This window comes from Diospyros lotus, chromosome 12 (assembly GCF_014633365.1).
Source record: "Diospyros lotus cultivar Yz01 chromosome 12, ASM1463336v1, whole genome shotgun sequence".
Classification (NCBI taxonomy): domain Eukaryota; kingdom Viridiplantae; phylum Streptophyta; class Magnoliopsida; order Ericales; family Ebenaceae; genus Diospyros; species Diospyros lotus.
Window position 1 is genome coordinate 7,273,802 of NC_068349.1, and position 22,904 is coordinate 7,296,705.

The following is a 22,904-nucleotide window of genomic DNA, read 5'->3' on the forward strand; positions in this document are numbered from 1 at the left end:
GATGTCCCTATTCGTATGCAAATGTAATAAAGAGAACGAGAGAAGAAATACCTAATAAGTTATCATATTATTCTTTGTTTTCTAATAATATAGTCATATTATTTTTGAAATTATTATTTTTATACGGTCCCATTTGCTAGTACCTTCAATTTCAACAAAAGAGATAAATCATAAGTAAAGAATTTATCTCACTGTACAGGACAAAAAATCAAACTCACGATCTACTCTGCTAATATAAATTTTAATTTATCGTGATTTAATTATTTAACCTATGCCTTGCAGAAATATATTATTCTTTCTTTATATCCAAGTAGAGTAAGGTCGGGGCAGGCACTTCGACTTTTGTGTGGCATAAACGTCGCTCAACAAACTTTGAAATTGGGGAAAAAGGGAGGAGAAGCTTCAAAGTTCTACCCTGTGAACGTACACGTACCCCTTTTAATGGGTCAGTTGTAATCCAAATATAATCAATCACCAGCAAAAATCCTATTCATTTATCTAATATGTAGATCCAATACAGATCCAATTCTAATTGGATCAACCCAACCGAATCTGGTATTAAACCAGATCCATTATATAAAATATCTTACCACACAAACCTTCTCCTAACTACTACCTATCCGGGTAAAAAAATCAAAGCCAAGTGTCAGAGAAGGGCCCTAAAACTTCTGTTTTGTCTGGCATTACTTATTAGCAACATAACCATAACATAAATAAATAAGCAACGGTGTGGGTGGAGACTTCTATTGGTACAATTTCAAGTATATTTTTCAGAACACTTGTGGAGTATCCCAAGTTCATCATGCCCGTATTTCTATTGCCCGAAACTTCACAGTGAACAGTATGATTTGTATAACCATGAGGTTAGCAGACTTAGCGCGCTGCCACATACCAGACCCGAAGACGCATCGCAATGTGTAGAAGCCACGGCCTCGGGGCTCTGGTTTTGCTGTTCATTCGTTTTCTAGACAAGAAATTCTGACTCCAGCTCACACCAGACATCCCTTGAATCCTTTCTTTAGGGCAGTTTCATCCAGGTTCCTTCCTATGAATACAAGCTTATTTATCCTCTTCTCATCTTGTCCCCATGCCTTCCCCGGGCAGCCATCCAACATGGATTGCACCCCCTGAAAGGAAACACGTAAACACAAAAGCATTGCATTAGAACCGTTTATATACAAGAGTACATCAGTTTATCAGTGGTGACAATTCTGGTGATCTAAAATGGATTAGAACCTGAAAAACATAGCGCTCGTTGGACCCATTTACAGATAATACTCCCTTCATCCTGTACAAGTCTTCACCCTTTTCTTCAATTATTCTTTCAAGCCAATCATCAACCTAATTATGAAAATCCAGGATAGCATGAGTTGCAGCTGCTGCGTTTTAATTATTAAAAACCACCAGTGATATGGATTGTGGCTATGCCCTTTCATACATTCCACGAAATCATTATACGATATAACACAGTGAAACATTTGAGCTACTTATAAATCATGAAAGATTTTCTTACCTCGTCAAGATCAAGGCTACCCTCAGATACGATACTGACACTGGATACAGCAGAATCATGTTTGTGATCATGATGATGATGTCCATTGTGGTGTTCTTTTGAGAAGATGTAAACCAAGAGCGAGTTCATTAGATACTCATCCAGATTTCATACAAATTCATTAGCAAAGCAATTAGACTTCAAATTAAATAAGCAACCTAGACATCAACTTGTGTCATCAACACCCTGTGCATAGGGGTAAACATATAAAAAATTGGAATAGTTCCATATGTATGAGCGCTGCTACAATGTTCAAAAATATTTTACAATTAGTCAATTAACCTAGGTGTAGAATGTCAACAAAATTGCCTGACATCCACCCGCTCATACAGACCCCCTTGTCAGAGGGCATAACAAATATAGCATCAGAAGCATTCCCAGTATAAGTGCGGCTACATTGTTGAAGGCTTTGTACTGTTCGCTGACAATGGGATATGACATCTGAGATACAGACACGGCTATGCAAACTTCACCAATAAAATAGCAACAACAATACATATTCTGTATAATAGCCTCCTTGAAATTTGATAATCAAAATCCAATGTTCTAATTTCTAAAACCCAGATTGTTACCAGTTTAAACAGCAACCAGTCAGCCGGACCTGTCTATTGGCAAAAAAAAACCAGCCAGTTGAACTGGCGACCCAGCCCATTCAACTAGGTTGTCGTTTCTTTTCTCTTCTTTCTTTTTAAAATTTTTGTTTTCATTTTCTACATGTAACTTATAGCTAGTTTCATTTATTTAATTATTTTAAAACACAGTTCGAACATAATTCAATCATTGACCCTTGCTTTTTTATAAAGAGACTGTTTTCACAACTCAAATCCACGACCTTTCAATCACAGAGGAGGAGCAGTATTACCATTGCCACCAAGGCACAACTTCATGAAGCAAGCTAGCTATGAAACAAGATATTTATAATGGATTTGTTTGTGTTGAATCAGGACTTGTATTAGCTCCATTTTCCATTCAAATTAATAATTTGAAAAGAATCCCCTCCCCAGGAAAAATGACGGTGCCAGGGGGTTGAAATAGAGGGAAAAATTAGACATCGAAGACATACCATGCCCACTTTCATGTGAATGCGTAACCGAGTGAGAGCCATCAACCTGAACTTCTGAATCAATTCTGCAATATCAAAGTTATGTTGGCATACCAAACTACAATATTTTCATTTGACAATGACCACATAAAGGGAAACAGATATATTAAAACATTGGGAAGACTTTATTTTCACCTTTTTTTGCCTCCAAAAAATTAAAATAGAAGAGAAGGAACATCTGAATCACCTTTCAAGGTCATAACCTCCCACTCCCAAAACAAAATCCATGTCAACAACCCCATGTTTAGCGAGCTTTATTTGAGCCATCCCATTGATATGCTGGCAAAAGCACAAAGAATATCCATCCAAAACTCAATAGCATATCAACAACGGCGGATGCAGAAAAGAAGGAAACAACTATCACTCTGAGTTGCAACTCCTTTATGATTTTGCCATCACAAAACCAGCCCAACTTTAGAGGAAAAAAGTTCCTGTCAGTTACAAATCACCTACACAAGCATTTGCAGCATCCTCAAGTAAACCAAGAAATTCTTACTCTCTTATTTAGTAAGAAAGTTATACAAAATAAAATAAAATAAATAATTAAACTGACTATTCAAAATATTTTTTAAGACCATTAACCATGTCTGATACCAAAGCGTACCATTCAAATGTTGTAATAGTAATTCTACAAAGTACTTGAATCAATATATGGAGAAAAGACAGGACATGATACAAGCACATCAATATAGTAATACTCAAAATGTGCAATCATCAAAAATACATGAGGCATCCACTTGAAAAAAAAAAGAGAAAACCTACCTTAATTCTCTTGGTCAAAATGTCCAACTCAGCCTCAGTCACCAAATCTATCTGCCAGTATGATTTGGAAAAAAAGGGAAACACAGATCAAGATAGGAGCATAAAATCCACATAGATTCCAAATAGAAGAGACGACCACTGTTTCATGTTGATGGGAAAAAAGAAAAAAGAAAAAAAAAAAGGAAACGAAAGGAAAGAAAGAAAGAAGGAAAAGAAGACTAAGTTGGAAGATATCTAATTTTACCTTGTTCAGAATAATACGATCTGCATAGGCAATCTGTTCCACTGCCTCATTCACCACAAATCTTGGTTTCTCCTCATTTAGATGCTGCATGGCATGCTTACAGTCAACCAAAGTAACAACGCCATCAAGTGTTATATAACGTGAAACCAGCTCATCAGCACAGAATGTTTCAATTACAGGAGCTGGCTTTGCAAGGCCTGTAAAAGAAGCATCAACAGATACATGGAACATCAAAGCCATTAATAACTACAACCTAGGTATGTGAACAACTGTGCTTTAAATTTCACTAATATCATTGTTTACTATCAGTAGGATGTGAATTAGATGATAGAAAGAAACAACACAAACATCATAACAATATACCAGAATCAAGAAGTAGAATAGCATGCCTTATGGAGAGCAAGTAAAGCAAAAGATAGAACTGTCATAGAACTAGTAACTCCATGGCATGTAACCAACAACAACAACAACAAACCAAGCCATAATCCCATTAAAGTCCATGGTATATAACAACCCCCCCCCCCCCCCCCCCCCGCGGCCCCCCAGGTCCCTACTCTCCAAAAACAAAGGGAGGGAAAAAAGAGGCTTCAGCCCAACCATGTGACTATAATTGATTTGAGGCAGAGAAAATATCAGCTAAATCATTTCCAGCAGGAGGAGAAAATCACATAAACAGGCATTGGTTCTGAATCATAAATCAATGGATTCATTAACTTACTAAACACCGCAATGGTTAATGATACAACATGCCACGGTGTTGGACTCTGATAAATTTATTAACGAATTGAGACTATCAGGACCGGTTTAAGTACAGAAAATATATTTTAATTTTCTTACTGCAATTTTTCTTTTTCACATAAAATTTGAAAAACAAATTCAAATCATTAAATATAAAGATCTATTTTAAATCTTGAAAACTGAAAAATGTGTTTGAAAAGCTATATGAAACATGCATTCAATTATCACAAATGCAATATTATGTTATTAATAATATCATTAGAATATTAAAACATTAATAATTATATAATTATTTAATCAATAAAATATTGATGATATTTGCTAATATTACAATTGTGAATATCCTAAATTCATAATATTATAAGATTAATATTATTATTCCTAATATTATAATATTAATGATAAGTCATTAATGATATTAATTACAAACTTTTAATTCTTTTCTACAACTTCAGAAATTTAAAAATACTAATACTGTTATTGTTAATATTTCTGTTGTTTATTATTAGTCTATTTTACTATTTACTCATACTTTTATTATTGATACTGCTAATACTATAAAACTATTTATTATTAGTCAATTTGATATTTATTAATATTTTTACTATTTAATAATAATAAACATTGTTGATATTTCCAGTATTAGGCTATTATTAATCAATTTTAAAATTCATATTTTTATTATGTATATTGATATTAATATAATTACAATTAATATTGGTTTTAGTTGAGCTAGAAACTCGTGTCGTGTTCTGTTTAGAACAGAACAAAAGGCAAAAATACCTTTTTTGTGTTTAAAAAAAGAATTCTAAAGATGTTTTCTAGTAGCTAATGTAAATATGGAAAACTAAAAACAAAGTTTTCCTGTTCTGTATTTAGAATTTTTTTTTCATTTGAACACAATTTCCAGTTTTCCATTTTCTTTGAAAAAGTTTTCTAAACAATGTCTGTTTTTCACCACTGAACAGCCCCTTAAGTTTTTGAGATTCAATTATACCATTTTTAATAATAAAAGACTATTAAGTTGTTAAGAATGAACTGTCCTTACAGATAAAATGAATCTGAGCATTTATTATTTCCAAAAGCTTATACCCATATTCAATGATATCAAGCCAAAAATCTACCAGATTCCAAAATTTTTGCACAGTGAAACCAAACATAGATCCAAACAAGAATTGAGTTAGTATCACAGTCTACATCAAACCAGAGTCGGAGCACCCTAACCACCTGTCATAAATATCAAAAAGATTTTGGTTACATATTTGGGTTACACATCAATAGGATTAGAAACAACAAACAAGTCTATGTTACCTGCATACTACAACCTTCTCCAAGTTCAGAGTTTTTCTTATTCTCTTTCATTCCTGTTTTCTTATATGGTCACAAGATACAGGGCAGAATGTAAGAGATTAAGAAACTGCAACTGCAAATGGTTCTGAACTTATTACTTCACAAACCACGGGTCTCTTAATGGAACCAATTTTTATGACCAGTGTGTCAGTTACAATTACAAATTATCGAAAAGTCACTCTGACATGTAAAACAATACCAATAGACCTGGAAAAAAGAGAAAAAAGACCCTGTATTCATAAAAAGCAGAACAGCTTGCATAAACTGATTGCAGTCAAGATGTGTATGTTTCTAGTACATATACTCAAATTAGTCATTTAAGAAGAGGGGAGGGGTCCCACCCTAGAATTTCTGACTACCAAACAGATTTTTTCTTAATCTTCAGGTGAATTAAAGTTTGCATGCCTTTGACATGAAGATTATAAAATTTCTATTCTACAATCAGCAGAAAAATAAGGAAGAATTAACAACATATAATGCCCCTCCAATATTGCATCGCCGCAAACCGACGGAATTGTTCAAGTGATGCTTCTCATACCAAGCCACATGATTCAGTCAATGTACACACTTCATGACCAAGATACAGAAATATGGATCAGAGAAACCTAAAATCTATACTGAATGAGGCAAGTTAGATACATATATAGTTATATAGACAAGGACCCATGGAAAAATAACCTGTTAGGGAATGTGTATGACAAACTCTTGTACATGTAGATAGTAAATTAGGATACCTGTTGTTTCGATTACGATATGATCGAATTTGTCTCGCTTCTTCTTAACCAACTCCAAAAGCATTTTAACTAGATCTCCATGCACCGTACAACACAAACAACCATTATTAACCATAACAATTTCCTCATTGGCTGAAGAATGACTAGCAACTAATGAACCATCAATATCCACCTCTCCAAACTGCAAATAAGAAATTCAAAGGAAAAACAATAAGAGAGAAAGAAAGTAGGGAAGCATAAATAAGAAAATCAAACTTTTCTTTGTAAATAGCATCTCATTAAATGCATAGTTGTCCTCAAGTTGCTAAGTGCACAGCGGAAATGCTTAAAAAGATGTACTACTAAACTTGACACTAGATGGAGAAGCATATCACACTTTCCACAGTGCTCATCTTATTCATGAAAGGTTGATTTGTATAATGCACTACCAAAGCACAGTCAACCAGTTCTAAACTCAACATGGAAAAAAAAAAAAAAGAATGAATGAAAGAAAGTAACGTGCCAAAATTACACCTCTGGATCTCGAACAAACCAAAAGAAAAGCAATAAAAGTCCCATGTTAAGGAAAACAATGAATTGATTTCAAACTACTGAAGACTGATGATCAGCTGTAATAAGCACTTCAACCAAAAACATTATGAAGAATGAACAATGTTCGGCGCAAATAATCACAACTAAGAGAGCATCTTCTTTTTGTTTCTCCAGCTGGATGAATAGAAGTGGGAGCTGGATGAATGGATTGCCCATGGCAACATCTCCCAGTGAGTAGTTAATTGAACTCCACCTAAGTTATGTACCTATGGTTCTGCTATAAAATGGCATGTTAAATGTTGGATTTCTCATGTTTAGGGATGGCAATGGGTCCCCCAATAGGTCCCAATTACCCATTTAAAATTAAAATAAGTATAAAAATTGAGATATAGGCATGAGTCTAATTGGCAATGGGTCTCCCAATAGATCCCAAGTATCCAAATGGGTAAATGGGCAACTCATTACCATCCCTATTTATTCCCTCTAATGCCAAAATATTTGACTACTATAATATTGTGTGGTGCAATAAAAAATCTAGAAATGAAACTTGTACAGTGGTCCTATACAAACTGAAAAGTTCCTCTACAGCTCAATGGTAATTTATCTACAGATTGTAGAACAATTAAACACCTTTGGCCTTAAAGCTTAAACAACTACAAACAAATTCTTAAATGCTTTAGATATTATGAAATTCTTGATGATCAGCAACAAATTTTGTCTGGACAGCCACCATGTGAATCTTTTTCAGTTGATACTGAATAACATAGTGAAATACATGTTCAAATTCTCCTTTATCTCCTCTCTCTTTTAGTTTCAATAGTGAAACTACTGCTGCAACTTTGCCCATTCTTTTTTCTTTTTTTTGTTCTTTGATAAGTTAGTGAAACCTTGCATGCATGAAACAAGTTTCCCATTTTTCATTCTCTTCTCCTTTGTTTTGTTTTTTTTTCTTTTAAGAAGACACAAGTAGAGATTTTTTTTTTATTTCCCCCATAATAGATATAGACATCAAATCACCAGGATATATGAATACACAAATAAATTCAGGGTGGCAGGGGTTTGGCCCATTTAGAAGGAGGTGTAAAAGAGTTGAGGAAGAATAACAACACAGATCAGTGATTGTCCTTGAATTCCTGAATTAGATCCTCTTTTTTTCATAGTTGAAATGGAGAATCTCCATTCTATCAATCCATGGACGGAATGACGCCAACTCAAATGTGCCATCAAAAGGAGATTGTTTTACATTAAATTCCATAAAGAGAGCAGAGATAATTTGCAGCATCTCATCCTTTTATTTTCGTTCTAACTGATAAGTTGGCAGTTTCTTAATACAGAAATATAGAAATCCTCAGATCCAACCATGCAATGTAGAGAATCTGTATTCTTATCTCAGGATCCCAAAAGTGGATAAACCCAATACCTCGTTTTCAATAACCGCAATCCGTTTTCCATGCTGAGATGTTAAGATGTGGTTCAAAAGAGTGGTCTGCCAACAGAAAAAATATATATTATTAGATAAATTATAGGAACAAGAATTTTTATCTGAAAAAAAAAAGAAATTTATAGGAACATAAAGTATTTATGAAATGAACTGAAAATAATCTTTTACGGAGTAAACACCAGCAAAATAAAGAATACAACCTAACTCTAGTAGAAACTAGAACTTTTATATGCATACACCATTTACAGATTATCAAACCCAGAAAAAGTAAATATTTTTTTGGAATATATATTCATTTTCTTCCCATTTTCTAGTCCCAATAGGTAAAATAAATAAATAAAACAAAATAAAAAGGCTTTAGCTTCAATCTTTCCTCCTCGGTTTTATTTTCCCTCCACAAATTCAAGTTCCAAATGTAGGTTTAACAGCACTTATTGCCAATATCCCAATTTTCTCACCAACCAAAAAGAAAGTGCGTCCAATCAAAAAAGCAAAAAAAAAAATAAAACAGAAAGTGCGAGAACTTAAAGCGAGAAAAGAACCAAAACCTTTCCAGAGCCGAGAAAGCCGGTAATGATGGTGGCGGGGACGCGAGCTTCGAGGTTCAGCGCGGCAGCAACGGCGGCATCGGACTCTCCGGCGTCGTACTCGGGGGCCGACGAGTTTCCCCTGCAATGCGGCGGAGGGGAAATTCTCGGCGAACGGAAATCGAATTGTCGGGAAACGATGGAGTGGAGGGCTCTGAGGAATTGGGAAACGGTGGGAGAGTCACTGAAAGAAACTCGAGGCTGAAGGATTGATTGAGAGATGGTTTGGGCAGTGGATTTCGAGAGCAATAGCCTTGCCAGAGTTGCCATTGTGAATTGCAGAAATGGGAAAATGTTCTGGGATGAAAGCTTAAACCCTAGAACGAGGGTTTATGGAAATGGCCCGAATCAGACGGGTCAGACATTCGGACAGGGTTGTTCGGTTCGGATCCAAGACGGGTCCTACCGGAAGTGAACATCTATTCCATTATTTAAGTAAGATAATAATTTTATCTAATATTATGATAAGATAATAATTTTATCTCTAAAGAAGAAATCGGCCAAACGAATTTTAAGAATTTTTTAATGAAAAAATAACATAATTTTTTAAGCAATTATATTTTTTACTTTTTTTTTTCCTTTATTTTTTCTTTCTCAAATTATTAATCGACGCCACATTCCTTAAGAGTAAGTTTGGTATTTTTATTTTTAATTAATTTGTTATAATAAAATTATTATATATAATTATTTTGATTAATTAATGCATTATGGGTATCTTCTTTTTCTAATATGTGACAATAAAATGATATCAAAGGAGGTTCTCCTAAAAATTAAAACTACAAGGGAATTAAATGCCCCAAGTTGTAAATTTTAAAAGAATTTAGTAAATTTTAACTACGAATTTATAGAAAGTGATGTTTTAATGACACCAATACAATTACATATATATATATATATAAGTAATTTTGATAAATTATCTTCAAATTTCTTGTAATTTGGACAATTTACAATGAGACTTTTTGTGATTTAAAGATATTTTCGACAATCTTTATGGCTAACTTTTTTTCACTTGAACACCTTATATAAAGCCACTTTTAAATCATTGTGATTTAAAAATATCTTTGGATGTCTCTTTATTCTTTAATTTTCTGTTCCAATACTTCATTTAGAGACATTTTTAAACAAAGAAAATGGGGTATTTGAACCAAAAAAAAAAAGTAAATCACAATGACTTCAAGAGATATTTTTAAAGCACAAAATTTTGTTGGAAATGACTTTAAAGTCTCCTACTATGAAGAGTTTGAATGCAATTTACCTGATAAATTTTTTCTTCTCTAAACAAGAAAATCCTAAGATTTGAACAACTTTTGTATAATCAATCTATTGTCTTTGGTCTTTTTCTTCCTAACTAAGTAGCCATAATAACAACTCTTCAACCATTTTTATCTGTAACTTTATCTTCTTTTAAGCCCTTTAAAACTACATGATATCCAAGAGAAAAAAAAATTTAAATTCTTAAAATTCATAATTCTTATAAATGCTCTTAGAAATCTTTAATTCACAAAATTTATACAATTCTATATTTAATTAGATTTATATATTTTTAAGAATGTTGAGTATTATTTTCTAAAAATCTTACATTCTTATATTTAATTTAAATACAATATTCTTGAAAATTCATGTTCTTTTTTCAAAATTACCCTTATTTAATTTTTTGTTAAAAAATGATAAATTCCTTCTAACAACATCTTTAGGAAATAAAAAAAAATGTCATTTTTTTATACATTATATATATATGTGCGTGTGTATATATAAAATATATATACATAATATATATGTTTGTATAGGATTATAAAAGGATAAGAAATGTTTTAATCTTTCTCTGTTAAAAATATTTCTACGTTAATGAGAAATATGGATTCACAACCACCCATGAAATTTTTTTTTGTGAAAAAGTTGTTTAAAATTTATTCCCGATAATCTTATTTCCCAGGATTCTTCTTATAAAAAAATTATACCAAACATGAGAATACAGATTCTCAACCTAACATTCCTAGGAATCTTAAAATTTCTCATGTACCAAATACCTCCTAAGTATTTCCGAATCTTTCTTATCTTTTTTGTTTGATATTTATTTATTTTATTCCATCCACTCAACTCAACTTATAAGATCCGTATCATTTATCACTGAACATATATATATGAAATTTCTCAATCTAATATCAACCATAAACAGAAGTTCACAATGGCAGTGGCAGTTCATTCCCATACAAATACTAGAGAATCATGCTACTTTGGAAACACATCACAAGCATCGAGAATTTGCTGATTGATCTCATTGTCACATACACACGCATCAAATGAAACATGCTTTTTTGTGGTAATCGAAAATGTTTACGAGTTAAGCAAAGATAAACAAGGGTTTTCATTTTAACGTACACATCTTGGGATTTGGTCGATAGCTGTTAAGTGGAATTAAGGCTAACGACAAACAAGACAATTCCATAATATGCATACCTTGTGTTTGGTTCAATACTTGAAGAGAAGAGAAGAGAATGATTCCAAGATGCCTCTATGTTAATAACCCCATTGAACAAATCGAGGCTAGTCTTGACTCTTTGAAAATTTCACATCCAGCTAGCTGCTAGCTTAACTCCAAATCCCACCATTTTTATAGGCCATTATCTCTCTCATTCAACAACTGCCTCTTCTAAAAATCCCAGCTTGAAAAGTTGTGTGTCACATAGCAGTGGGTTGAAGTGTTTACATGGCGGAGATGACTCCTGAAATCCGAAGCACATCGGGGCAGGGGCTACAATCCACCGGGGAGGTGGAAAGCATGGCGACAGTGGATATTCATGACACGGGATTGAAAATCCAGAGGGCCAAGGAGGCTTACCAGGCATATGCAGGCCTTGAAGAGAAACCGACAAAGATGAAGGTTCTGGCTTGGTGTCTCTATGGGCTATGCTCATACTTCATTCACACAGTTCTCATTCCTATTGTATTCCCTCTCCTCATCAGCCAAATCTTCAAGTCAATCCCGACGCCCCCACAAGGGTGGGAGAAGACCCCTAAGGGTTTTGCCTGCAATGAAAATGAAATGAAACTGTAAGTTCTCAAAAAATCCCTTCTTGAATATCAATTTGCTATAATGAGAGCACAAAACAAACGGTGAAGCTTAGGCAAGATAAAGTTCCAGAGGACAAGAAATAGCAATTTAATATCTAAATCTTGGTAATGAACTAATGTTGGAACAAGTGTTGGCTATATTAATTTTGTAATCTAACGCATAAAGACTAAGCAAAAACATTGAAGACTAACTCATTTTGTTGATTCTAGGTTTGAAAGACTAACACACGCATCAATAAGAGTCGGAAGCATAAGTTTCTCGCCGTTTGAGTGGACTTCAATTTCTTGGGGGCTAGGTCTCATTCTTGCAGCACCAGCACTAGGAGTTTTGTCTGTCCACCTTGATTATGGTCAGAACCAGAGACTTATTTTAGCTGCTGCAACTGCCGTTGGAGCTCTCTTCTGTCTTCCAGCTGGGGTTTTCTCAGTCACGTGGATCTTTCCACCATATGTTGCTGCTATTGTTGCGGCCAATACTGTCTGTGCAGCCTCACATAATCGCCACCTTGGCCTAATGGTTCGTGGCTTCATTGGTTCCAGTATCAGGAAAAGCCAGTTCCCTGACAGAAGAGCCGTGTCAAGCTGGCTCTCGCTTTACGCCACAGCTGCTGGCTGCTTAGGTTCTGCCGTCATCTCCTCTTTCACGTACCACATGCTCGGACACCACGAAAGATTTCTCAGCTTATGGGTGGTTTCAATCTTTAGTGGCCTTCAATGGTGTGCTGGGACAATCCTTGCCTTTGTTAGTAATAGACCTGGTGCAAATACAACTTCAATCCCCAAGACCCATGCGATCTCCATTTTTAAGTATCCTCATGCAGCTGGAAGCTTGGGTGGTGTTTTCTTTTCCTCATGTGCAACAATGTGCATATTCACAGGAGGTGTGCTCTATTTAGTAGGGCAACTCTGCCTCAAACCAAAGAACTTACTATACCTTTGGCTAACATATTTCATATTCCCTGTGCTGTCTCTCCCACTGGTACAGCCCCTGCAGCAACTCATCAGGGCTGATGCAGTGAAAATGCAGTTGCTTGGTTTCCTACTATCAACACTCACTTCTGGGGTTGGATTCTATTACCGTCATGAAGATTGGAAGAACCAACATGTCTTGGTCTTCGCTGCAATCCAAAGTGTGGCAACAGGTCTCCTACATGCCTTTGGGCGTGTATTACTGCTGGACTGCTCACCAGCAGGGAAAGAGGGGGCCTTTTCAGTGTGGTTCTCGTGGGTTAGAGCTTTTGGCACATGTGCAGGCTTTGCAGTTGCATCAGCCGGCCATGGCAATGTAAACAGGGCATTTGGGGTTGCCTTTTGCACTGCAATTGCTGGGATTTTTACTTTGATCTTTGGGAATATTAGTAACTCTGGAGGAGCCATAGCTGCAGGGCATGTGAGAGAGCACAGCGAGAAGAGTTCGCCTGAGTGTGGCTCGGAAAATGTCATTGAAGAGAAAGTACCAGAATCTGTGGAGATGCCATACAAGGGAAATATGGAAGCCTGAATTGTTTTGTTAACTCTGAATTCAATTGCAATAAACAATATAGCAGGAAGAAGCTCCTGCTGTTCGACAGATTGAAGAGTGCATAGGATTCCAAATAACAAATATGTTGTACTAGTAAAGTTCTATCGACAATTCTTTTCATTTCTCATTGATTTGATTTAATACTTCAACCAAATAGACCTGACCATCACATTAAACCAGAACTAAAGAGATTCAAGAATAGGCCCAGATAAACGCATATGCTGGATAGGTGTGAAAGCAACACATATAAACACAATTCATGGAATAAGTAACAAATAACTCTGCATTCTCAGGCAAGTTTCAATTTAATCTTCAACAATTTAGCACCCATAATCTTTTAGATTGTGACATGCAGTACAACCATAAAAAATCAAGCCGTGGTCCAAGTAGCAAAGACCAAGGTAACTTCACAATGGTTTATGAGTTAATTCTGCCCAGAAAGATCGCACAGAACCAGTTGTTAGTTTTCTCCATGCCATGTCCCCAGAAAATGACTAAAGAGCTTGGATCTTCCACTTAAGATGAACTGCATAGAAGAATTTACTCAATTCAAACATATTTTTGCTAAATTCCAGGTGCCAAATCAATTGGAAACAAGCAAGTTTAGCAGGATACAACTCCCAGTTCTCAACTTTTCTGTAAATGCATAACACTATTACCTATTGATACCTGACAAAGTTAGATCATGCCAGTGTGCAAGACTCAAAATGCCCAATACTCCTGCCCACTTACAACATGGCCTAGTAAAAGTAATAGGTAGATCATTCTTTTGACTGATTCCTGCGATTAAAGCCCATGATCACAACTCCAACACCCCCATCTTTTACCAACACTTTGAGATTCCCACCCACAACACGTCATTATATATATTATTACATAATAAGAAATGACATTAAGTTCATCAAAGGCAATTCATGGAATGAACCCATTCACTGGACAAAACCTATGCTGCCAGCAGGAAGTCTGACTTACTTTACCCCTATTGACTGTCAGCATACCAAAAATGCGAGTTTCTATATGCATAAACTTAAAATGAGAGTTTTAGTTTCTTCCAAATCCAATCTGAGGCACCAGTTAACAGTTTGATCCGTGAATTTCTTGAAAAGTCAAGGGACATAATAGCAGCCAATTTGCTGATACTTTTGGAATAACAAGTTATATAATTCAAAAGGGCAAAGCCTTCCTCGCTCCCCTTTTTGGCTTTTGGGGAGGGTGAGAAAGGATGTTGTCTTCTTCCCGATGTCTTTATTCATTTGTTTATGACCTTTATCTGGAAGCAGGTTTTCAGGTTTTTCCGTTATACAAAGGTCTCCACTTTAAGGCAGTCTTGTTACATATGCTTTGCTCACCACATGAGGGGGGAGAGAGAGAGAGAGGTAATGGCTTCCAGTTTTACATGCAATATTAGATACCATGTTGGAAACATTAGCAATAAAAAAGACACCTCAATTATTTCAGATATGCAATAAAGTCGCCCAGCACACAGAAGTCATTATGTTCAGATACTATTAGAAGTAAACAGTGGGAAAAATTAATCACATCTTGTTCATGTAGCTCTAAGATATCAACCGTGTCTTCAGCTACTTTCAAATGCCATCTGAGGTAATGCTAGCAAAGAGAAACCATTTACCATGTTGATGTGACGTCTGTCTCAGATTCCACCTCCCGCCACGCATTGTTGGCTTCCTTTTTCAGACAATTATCGTCTTCTCCATAAGAAAAGCCTTCAATTTCTGAATCGCAGCTCTCTGACTCAAAAACAGCATCCAAATCATATGGGTTTCTATCCCTTTCTGGATCATAAGTCCATTCCAATCTCTTCAAAACAGCACGATCCTTCCACCGTCCTACAACTGATACCGCCTCCTTTTTTGCCTTTCCCAGCATAATTTCCTGCCAAGAAAATCCAGCATCTGCAGTTCTCTTGAGAGCCCCATCATTGTTATCACCCACGACAACTGTCTTTAAACATCTCAACCTTGCCTCCTTCAAGAACTCCACAAAATCAGAATCATCTGAGACAAGGACTAAACACTTAACTTGCTGCCGCTCCATCATATCTACCATGTGATTCCTCAATGCTACGTCTGCTGCTTGCGGCTTATCTGACACGGCCTTAACCCAAAAACCAGCACGTTTCAATTCATCTGCCAGTCCATAGCCCAGTTTAGGAGTCAAAATATCTCTTTCAGCTTTCTTATACTTCTCCATCTTCATTGAGAATTTGCCCACCAAGTTCACCCTCTTCTTACCTCTAGCAGACTCAATCTTATTCAACCTCTTCGTCTGTTCGCTCTCGTGAATTTGCTTAAAATGATTCACAAGCTTGTCATTGTTATAAAACTTCCTCCCACAAACCAGACACAAGTAAGGTTCAGCCGGCTTAATTACGCCCTTATTTTCCAATTTATTTAGTTCCTTCCTCTCTTTTCTCTGTTCCCTAACTTCTGAAGGAACGTAACTAAACAAGTGGCGGTTTGCATAAGCAACCATGGACCTAACTAATCCGAATTCAGCTGCCGCCTTCTTTAGCCGAACAGCAGCCTCGTAAGGTGGCACTGATTTTGGTGGCTTGTTATCCAAATCCCAGAAAACGCCTACAGCATCCCGGGGCACTTTTCTCAGCGAACAAACAGCTGTACTGGAAGAACTCAGATCCTGGCTTGGTTCAAAATGACTATATCTATACAACGAAAAAAATGGAACAAAGTTCTGTATTCTCCTGTGATGGATTAAGTGGAAAATACAGTGGATTTCAACAAAACCTAACATACCCACACAAATTGAAAGAGAAACCAAGAAAACGCAGCATTAGAGATCTACCTCTCTTGAATCCTTTTCTCCGTAGGGATGAAAATTCATACCCATTTCTGGTAAATGGTGAAGAATTATAGATACAAGTACAAAAGGCAGTAAAAATGAAACCAACAGGAGAGACCAGAGAGAGAGGGACTGAAGGCGACGGCAACGTCAAGGGGGAAGGCAGATCTGGCTGAAGGATCTGGAGACGCGACGAAAGAGAAGACCCAGGCGACGGCGATGGGCGGCGATGGAGGTTTGCGGCGCTGGGCGAAGGCGACGGCGCTGGGCGAAGAAGGCAACGGCGATGGCGACGATCTGGTAGCAGGCGGCGATGGAGGCTGGGCGGCGATGGAGGCTTGCGGCGATGGCAGCGATGGTAGCAGGGCGGCACTTGGCGGCGATGGTAGCAGGGCGGCACTGGGCGGCTTGCGGCGATTTTCAGCTGCGGCGTTGGGCAGCGATGGCAGCGATGGGCGGCGTTGGGCGGAGATGGAGGCTTGCGGCGCTGGCGATGGCGGCGCTCTGCTAGGGAAGATGAGCGCAGTGAAGTGAAGGAGAAGGTGACAGTAATGAGGCCCGGGAAGGTATTGGGATAGGGGGTTGCAAATGTTGGTGTTATTGGAGGGTGAAATGGTCATTGAACTGGTCAACTAAAAAAAGCTCCTGAGAGCTTCTTTCCAAAAGCAGATGGGTGATGAATTTTCAGCTGTTAATAATATTCAAACATATAAAAATAAAGCTTTAAAGCTTATAAGCTGAATGAAAAACTTATAAACGGTCAAACCGCATTGTCAAAATAGCACTAAGCCAACGATGAGTCTCACAATTGAGACGTATTATGTCTATGGCTGACAACGTTAGACCGAAATCGGAATGTGGAATCGGAAATCGGTGCTTTGGAGCAGTTCTCCCCCCATATGTGGAGTTTTCGTCGTTCGTCGCCGCTAATATCCCTTTTCAGCCATTGTGGATCGTCTGCTCTCCCTTTCTGCTTCACGCCTTTACATATTTGCCCTTATCGGACAAAGCATTGTTACGTATTTGAAGACACTCAATACTTGAGATGGTCGTCCTTATGCTTGTGTCCTCAATTTAGATGGAGAAGATAAATTATAGATGTGAGACCTTGTTTCATTATATAAGACGAAAATTAAACTCACGACTCACTAGTACGAATCCGACATATCCCTTGTTCGACCGCTCAACTTATGTCTTGAGAGCTAAATAAACTAAATACTTTGTCATACTCCTTTACATGTTATGTTGATGATTAGTTGGCATTATTTAAATAAATTAACTAATTTATTATACTTTTTTTAATAATTAAAAAATATATAATATTTGATCTCTATTCTTAATGTACAAAAATATCAAAATTATGTATCTTAATTATTATTTTAAGTATCTACTCTAACTAAAAATAAATAAAGTTATTATCTATATCACATAAAATATACATGTAAAAAATAAAATGTCATGTCATAAAAACTTATGTTTTTGATACACATTAAATTAAAATTTACCTTCTCAAAAAAAATATTAAATTGCCCATATCTTAAAAAAAGTCTTAGACTGTGTTCTCTTTATTATTTTTAAGTCATTTTTAGTTTTTAATTTTTTAAAATAATAAAAATGATTTCCCTTTGCTGATTTTAAAAATGTATTTTTGAAAATAAAAAAAATATAAAGAAAACTCAAAATAATAAAAAGTTGTTTTGAGTGTTTTTATTTGAAAACAAACTCTGAACTCAAAACATATTTATTTATTTATTCATATTTTATTATTGTAATGAAAAAAAATATTACAAAATTCACTAACTTTAGAAGGTATATATTTTTTTAATAGTATATTAATATTAAATATTTATAATTTACTGAATAATCAAATTTATTGAATAAAATATTATTAAAAATTATTTTCAAAATTTCAAAGAGAATTTGTTTTTTAATTTTCTATTTTGTGAAATAATTTTTCAAAATGACAAATAGAACATGTTTTCAATTTTTTAAAAACAGACTTTCAAAACAGAAAACTAAAAATGAATTCAAAACTCAAATCTGAAAATTGAAAAACAAATAGAATACAGTCTTAAATTCTAAACATCTGAGTGGTGTTCTCTTTGTATTTCAATTTTGTATTTTGAATATTTGTATTTGAGATTTTTGAAAACGCATTTTTTTAATCATTCTAAAAAATTATTTCTTAAAATAGAAAATTAGAAAATACATTTACTTTTAAATTTTGAAAAAATATTTTTTTGTCATTATGATATTTTATTTAATAAATTTAATTATTAAATAATAAAATTAACCCTTTTTAACAAAATTCTACTATTAAAATAAATTAATAAATTACTAGCATACATCTTAACAATAATTTATATTAAATTATAAAGTTAATAATATACTATATATTATTCTATATTTTTAATTATAATATAGATATACTACATTTTTTAATTTTAAGTAAAATAATTTTATTTTCAAAATTTAATAATAATTTTTTATTCTTTTCTTCATCTTTTTCTTTTTCTTTTATTTCTCTTTTCTTTTTCTCCAATGCCCTACATTTTCTCCATTGCCAACAACCACCGTTGGCCAAAGATTCACACAATCAGAGTCTACTGTTAGAAACTTCAAGTCCAGGGAGTTAACATACACAAAAATTGGTCAAATTTAATGGTTGAATTTTCGTAAATCTAATTTTTTATTTTCAATCACAAGTGAAAAATGCACTACCATTCGCCACTGTGGCCAATGATTCCTAGTTATCAAAGGCAATCATCTGACACTCAATGGCCCATCGACTAACATACCCAAAAATTAGAAATATCCATTGGCCAAATAAGATCTAAACTTAAACATTCGACCCTATCTGCCTATATACGCATTACTAGTTGCCAATGGCCACCGTGGTCGGTGGTTTTCGATGATTAGAGGCAACCACCCGATACCTAATGACCCATTGACCAACATACCAAAAAACCAGCAAAAGAATAAAGAGAATAAATGAGATACGAGATAATAGATGATAGAAAAGACAAAACCAACAAGAGAGTGATGGGGGATAGTTGATAGCAGCTTGTACTATTGGTGGCGAGTGCGGTTGATGGCAGTAGCTGGCATGATCGACGACAGAAAAAAGAAAATAAAAGATAAAAGAGATGAGATATGTTGGGTCCGTGCCAAATTGGTGGGTGGGTGGATGTTTTTAGCTTATTGGGTGTTTTCATGTGTTTTTTCCTTAAAACACTTGGGTATCATTTACAATTTTTTTTTTTTTTGTTGTTTTCGAAAATACATTTTTGAAATTAGCAAAGTAACACTTTTATAGTGCTTTGAAAAAATATAAACTCACAACGAGTTAAAAACAATAAAATAACGCAACCTAAATTTTTGAGTCATTAACCTAAAAAAAATATCTTATTCTATCCTCAATCACAAAATATAACAAAAGTAATATTCATATTTTATCTTTATTGAAGTTAATTCTATTAATTATTGAGAGAACACGATAAATTAATCAACATATTCAAATACTATCAATTGATCATCTAGTGACACGTCACCTATGGAAATGGGCACGCTCATACATGTGCTAATATTTTATCACGGTAATAATTTAAAATAACAAATTTTAATAGTTGAGATATCGAATTTTGATGTTTTACACATCAAAAACTAAATATTATATTTTTTAATTATTAAAAGGGTATAGTATGTATTAAGTCAAACTTTAAACACAATATTATTTTGGATAAATTGACCCAAAGCCTATTTAGAAATATTTTTAGAAATTTATATAATTTTTATTTTTACAAACTATAATTTTACTCAAACATACCAAATTATTAATTGCGTTGATTAAACAGTAACTGTTGTCTAGAAAAATATCCAAGAGGGGGTGAATTAGGTTTTTCAAAAATTAATAATTTTATCTCTTTTGAAAACTCTTAAATTTGTGATCTTAATATGTGATGATTATAATAGAATTGAAAACAATAAAATCACACAACCACACATAACAAGAGAAATTTATAGAGTTCGGTTCTAAAGAGTCTACTCCTCTCTCTCAAGACTTTAGCTTGAGATTACACTAGAAAAAATCAACACTAGCTTTTTAATTGGAACTAGAACCAACATACAATCACTTGCCTAAGTAAGAACACTAATATACTACTAGCAAATACAATCCCCTCATATAACAAGTGAGTAAAAATAACAAATTACAACCAGAGACAATTACAAATAAGTCACCAACGGTTGAGAATTCTACCAGTCAACATATTTCCAGCACTTCAAACATTCTCACTCTTGTTTGAATGCTCTATCAAGTTTGTTTTATCTTGAGTCTCCATACTTACCCTATATATATATACATCTTTCAAACACACTGGCCATTAAAAAAATGTTAATATGAAATTTGAAATTTAAAAAACATTAGCCTTTTTCAAACAATTAGAAAACATGTCTCACATTTAATTCAAAATAAATTTACTTTTTGCATGAAAAATCAATATTTGAAAATTTAAATATAAGCTTTTGAGACATAAATAATTAAAACAAGAAAACATGTCTAAAAATAATTATCCTTTAATTCAAAACAAATTTACTTTTTACATGTGAAAGATAAAACATGTCTAAAAATAATTATTCTTTAATTCAAGATTTGAAAATTCAAATATAAGTTTTTGAGACATAAATGATTAAAACATTTGCCCTTCCTTCTTCCTTCGGCCTTCCCTTTCCCCTTATCTGGTTCTCTCGGCTTCCCTCTTTTGCAACAGCAATTGGCCCACTGCCACACCCCCACCACCTCTCTCTTTCTCTGCCTCCCTTCCCCTTTTGTTTTTCATCACTTCATCACAAACTTTCTGGCGCGACGACGGATGCGGCTTCCATCGTTCTCTCTAATGAAGACACCAACGTTGTGGACTCCAGTCACTAATCTCAACCTTTCGTCAGGTAAATTCTCTAGATTTTTTTGTGTGTATATTTTGCACTATAAAATTAATTTTTAGATATATAAAAAATTAGCCTTTGGATCAACCTTATTTTTTAATATATGAGATATTGATGTTGTGGGAATCTGATGATCGATTTTGATCATTGAAATCGTCGACCGACGGCAATAGTGGTTGGTTAAATAAGTTTCGGTTAGGTGGGTTTTGTCGGTCGGTTCGATTTGGTTACTCTCTTTCAAACAGTTCGATTCGGTTAAGAATTTTCAGAGGGTTAGGTTCGGTATAACCGAATGCTCACTCCTAATTGATATAGAAGGAAGAGATGTCCCTCTACATGCATGAGTCGTGCGTTTGCAGATGATGAGACTGCTATCCAGTATCGGTGAAGATTCCCAGGTGGTAGCATGGTGGCGACGTGACCCTCATTAATGTAGATGATATCCGCCATTAACAAGGACAAGATATGGAGTTGTCGTGCAGATATCAAGTGAGATTGTAATGATGTTGTGACAAGTTGGCGCTAGGTCAAGGTTGGGTCCAGAAGAAAGACCAGATTAGGCCTAAGAAAAGGGTCGAAATTAGGCGTAAGGAGAGGGTCGAGATTGGGTTTGAATGGTCTAATATTAATATTAAGTAAGAAGAAATGATCCAAAGAAAATAGATCTCAATTCAACGGCCCGGATGACGCCCGTGATGATTTAGAACAGATCGGTTGGTGACGGTAGCACTTAGCGCAAACAATAGACTGAGGATCGAATATTCTGGCGGTCTCCCAAATACATCATCGGTGACTTGCGAGAAACGAAAACTCGAAGCCATCAAACACAATATATAAACCGGAGATCCAAAGAGACACGGATTCGAAAATAGCATTCTACTTCTGAAGGAGGAGTCGGCGACGATCTGTGAAGATACATATAGAGACAGACAGACGAGAAATTTGAAGAGAGAGAGAGAGGGGGGATGGTGCTATGGGAGATCACACTAGGAACAGCTTACTTCTTGGGATTGAAGCGGACTTACAGGCTCGCTTTGAAGATTCAACGCCGCCTCATTAGCCCAAGGCATCCAAAGATCCGTCGATTCGTCCACGGGTGATTCATCTTTCAACTGCTTCTAATTGCCTTTTAATTGATTTTGCCGTTTATAGTTTCAGTTTCGGACAGAGATTGATGTGTTATTTTCGAATTAGAAGGGATATATCGAAGGAATTGAATGATAAGATAATCGCGCTCTGAAGCTGGGCTCTTGGTGAGTTTAGTTTACCTATTGCCATTGACATTAGGATGATTGATCTATTAGGGAATGAATACCTATGCACGGCGACTAGGGTTTCAGAGTTCCGCGTACTTGTGTTTAGACCAGAAAATGGAGAGGTAGTATGTATGGCCGTAAGTACATAACGGGTTTGTTGTAATTTGGCGCATTTACGAAATGGAGAGGAGGAACGAGAAGGGCGGTAGCAAATAAAGCGAACTGCAATGACTGTTGACCGAATTTGAA

General features: G+C 35.1%; 3 protein-coding genes across 20 annotated transcripts in view; 1 reads left to right on the forward strand and 2 right to left on the reverse strand.

Annotated features, from left to right (window-relative positions):
• The window catches only part of LOC127786636 (uncharacterized), an 84,167-nt gene that overhangs the window by 31,444 nt on the left and 29,819 nt on the right, over positions 1–22,904 (forward strand). For 2 of the 8 annotated variants that reach the window (XR_008020016.1, XR_008020019.1), the window contains exon 1: positions 22,147–22,495. The exons of 3 other annotated variants lie outside the window; for them this stretch is intronic. Coding sequence is in view for 1 of the 5 variants with exons in the window: in XM_052314162.1 (XP_052170122.1) it covers positions 22,365–22,495 (131 nt within the window). In the remaining 4 variants the exon portion in view is untranslated. Of the gene's footprint in view, positions 1–22,146; positions 22,496–22,593; positions 22,653–22,904 lie in introns of those variants that run through there. 3 more of the 8 variants (XR_008020015.1, XR_008020018.1, XM_052314162.1) reach the window with 3 other exon arrangements.
• LOC127786624 (uncharacterized) overlaps positions 465–22,904 on the reverse strand; it is a 30,451-nt gene continuing 8,011 nt past the window's right edge. The window contains exons 1-10 of one of the 9 annotated variants that reach the window (XM_052314131.1): positions 9,003–9,356; positions 8,434–8,499; positions 6,483–6,663; positions 3,661–3,857; positions 3,417–3,467; positions 2,842–2,933; positions 2,616–2,680; positions 1,514–1,608; positions 1,237–1,341; positions 465–1,127 (exon numbers count right to left, since the gene is read on the reverse strand). In XM_052314131.1, the coding sequence (XP_052170091.1) occupies positions 990–1,127; positions 1,237–1,341; positions 1,514–1,608; positions 2,616–2,680; positions 2,842–2,933; positions 3,417–3,467; positions 3,661–3,857; positions 6,483–6,663; positions 8,434–8,499; positions 9,003–9,311 (1,299 nt within the window). In that variant the 5' untranslated portion in view covers positions 9,312–9,356 and the 3' untranslated portion in view covers positions 465–989. Of the gene's footprint in view, positions 1,128–1,236; positions 1,342–1,513; positions 1,609–2,615; positions 2,681–2,841; positions 2,934–3,416; positions 3,468–3,660; positions 3,858–6,482; positions 6,664–8,433; positions 8,500–9,002; positions 9,357–22,904 lie in introns of those variants that run through there. The other 8 variants (XM_052314140.1, XM_052314137.1, XM_052314136.1 and 5 more) reach the window with 8 other exon arrangements.
• On the reverse strand, positions 11,275–16,760 carry LOC127786627 (uncharacterized). 3 transcript variants are annotated; one of them, XM_052314146.1, is made up of 2 exons: positions 15,266–16,760; positions 11,275–12,068 (listed from the first exon to the last, which is right to left on the reverse strand). In XM_052314146.1, exons 1-2 carry the CDS (start codon positions 16,405–16,407, stop codon positions 12,056–12,058), a joined length of 1,155 nt encoding a protein of 384 aa, XP_052170106.1. In that variant the 5' UTR covers positions 16,408–16,760; the 3' UTR covers positions 11,275–12,055. The 3 variants fall into 3 exon arrangements, with proteins under 3 accessions (XP_052170106.1, XP_052170108.1, XP_052170105.1); XM_052314148.1 differs by lacking the exon at positions 11,275–12,068 and adding an exon at positions 12,075–13,576; XM_052314145.1 differs by lacking the exon at positions 11,275–12,068 and adding an exon at positions 12,075–13,610.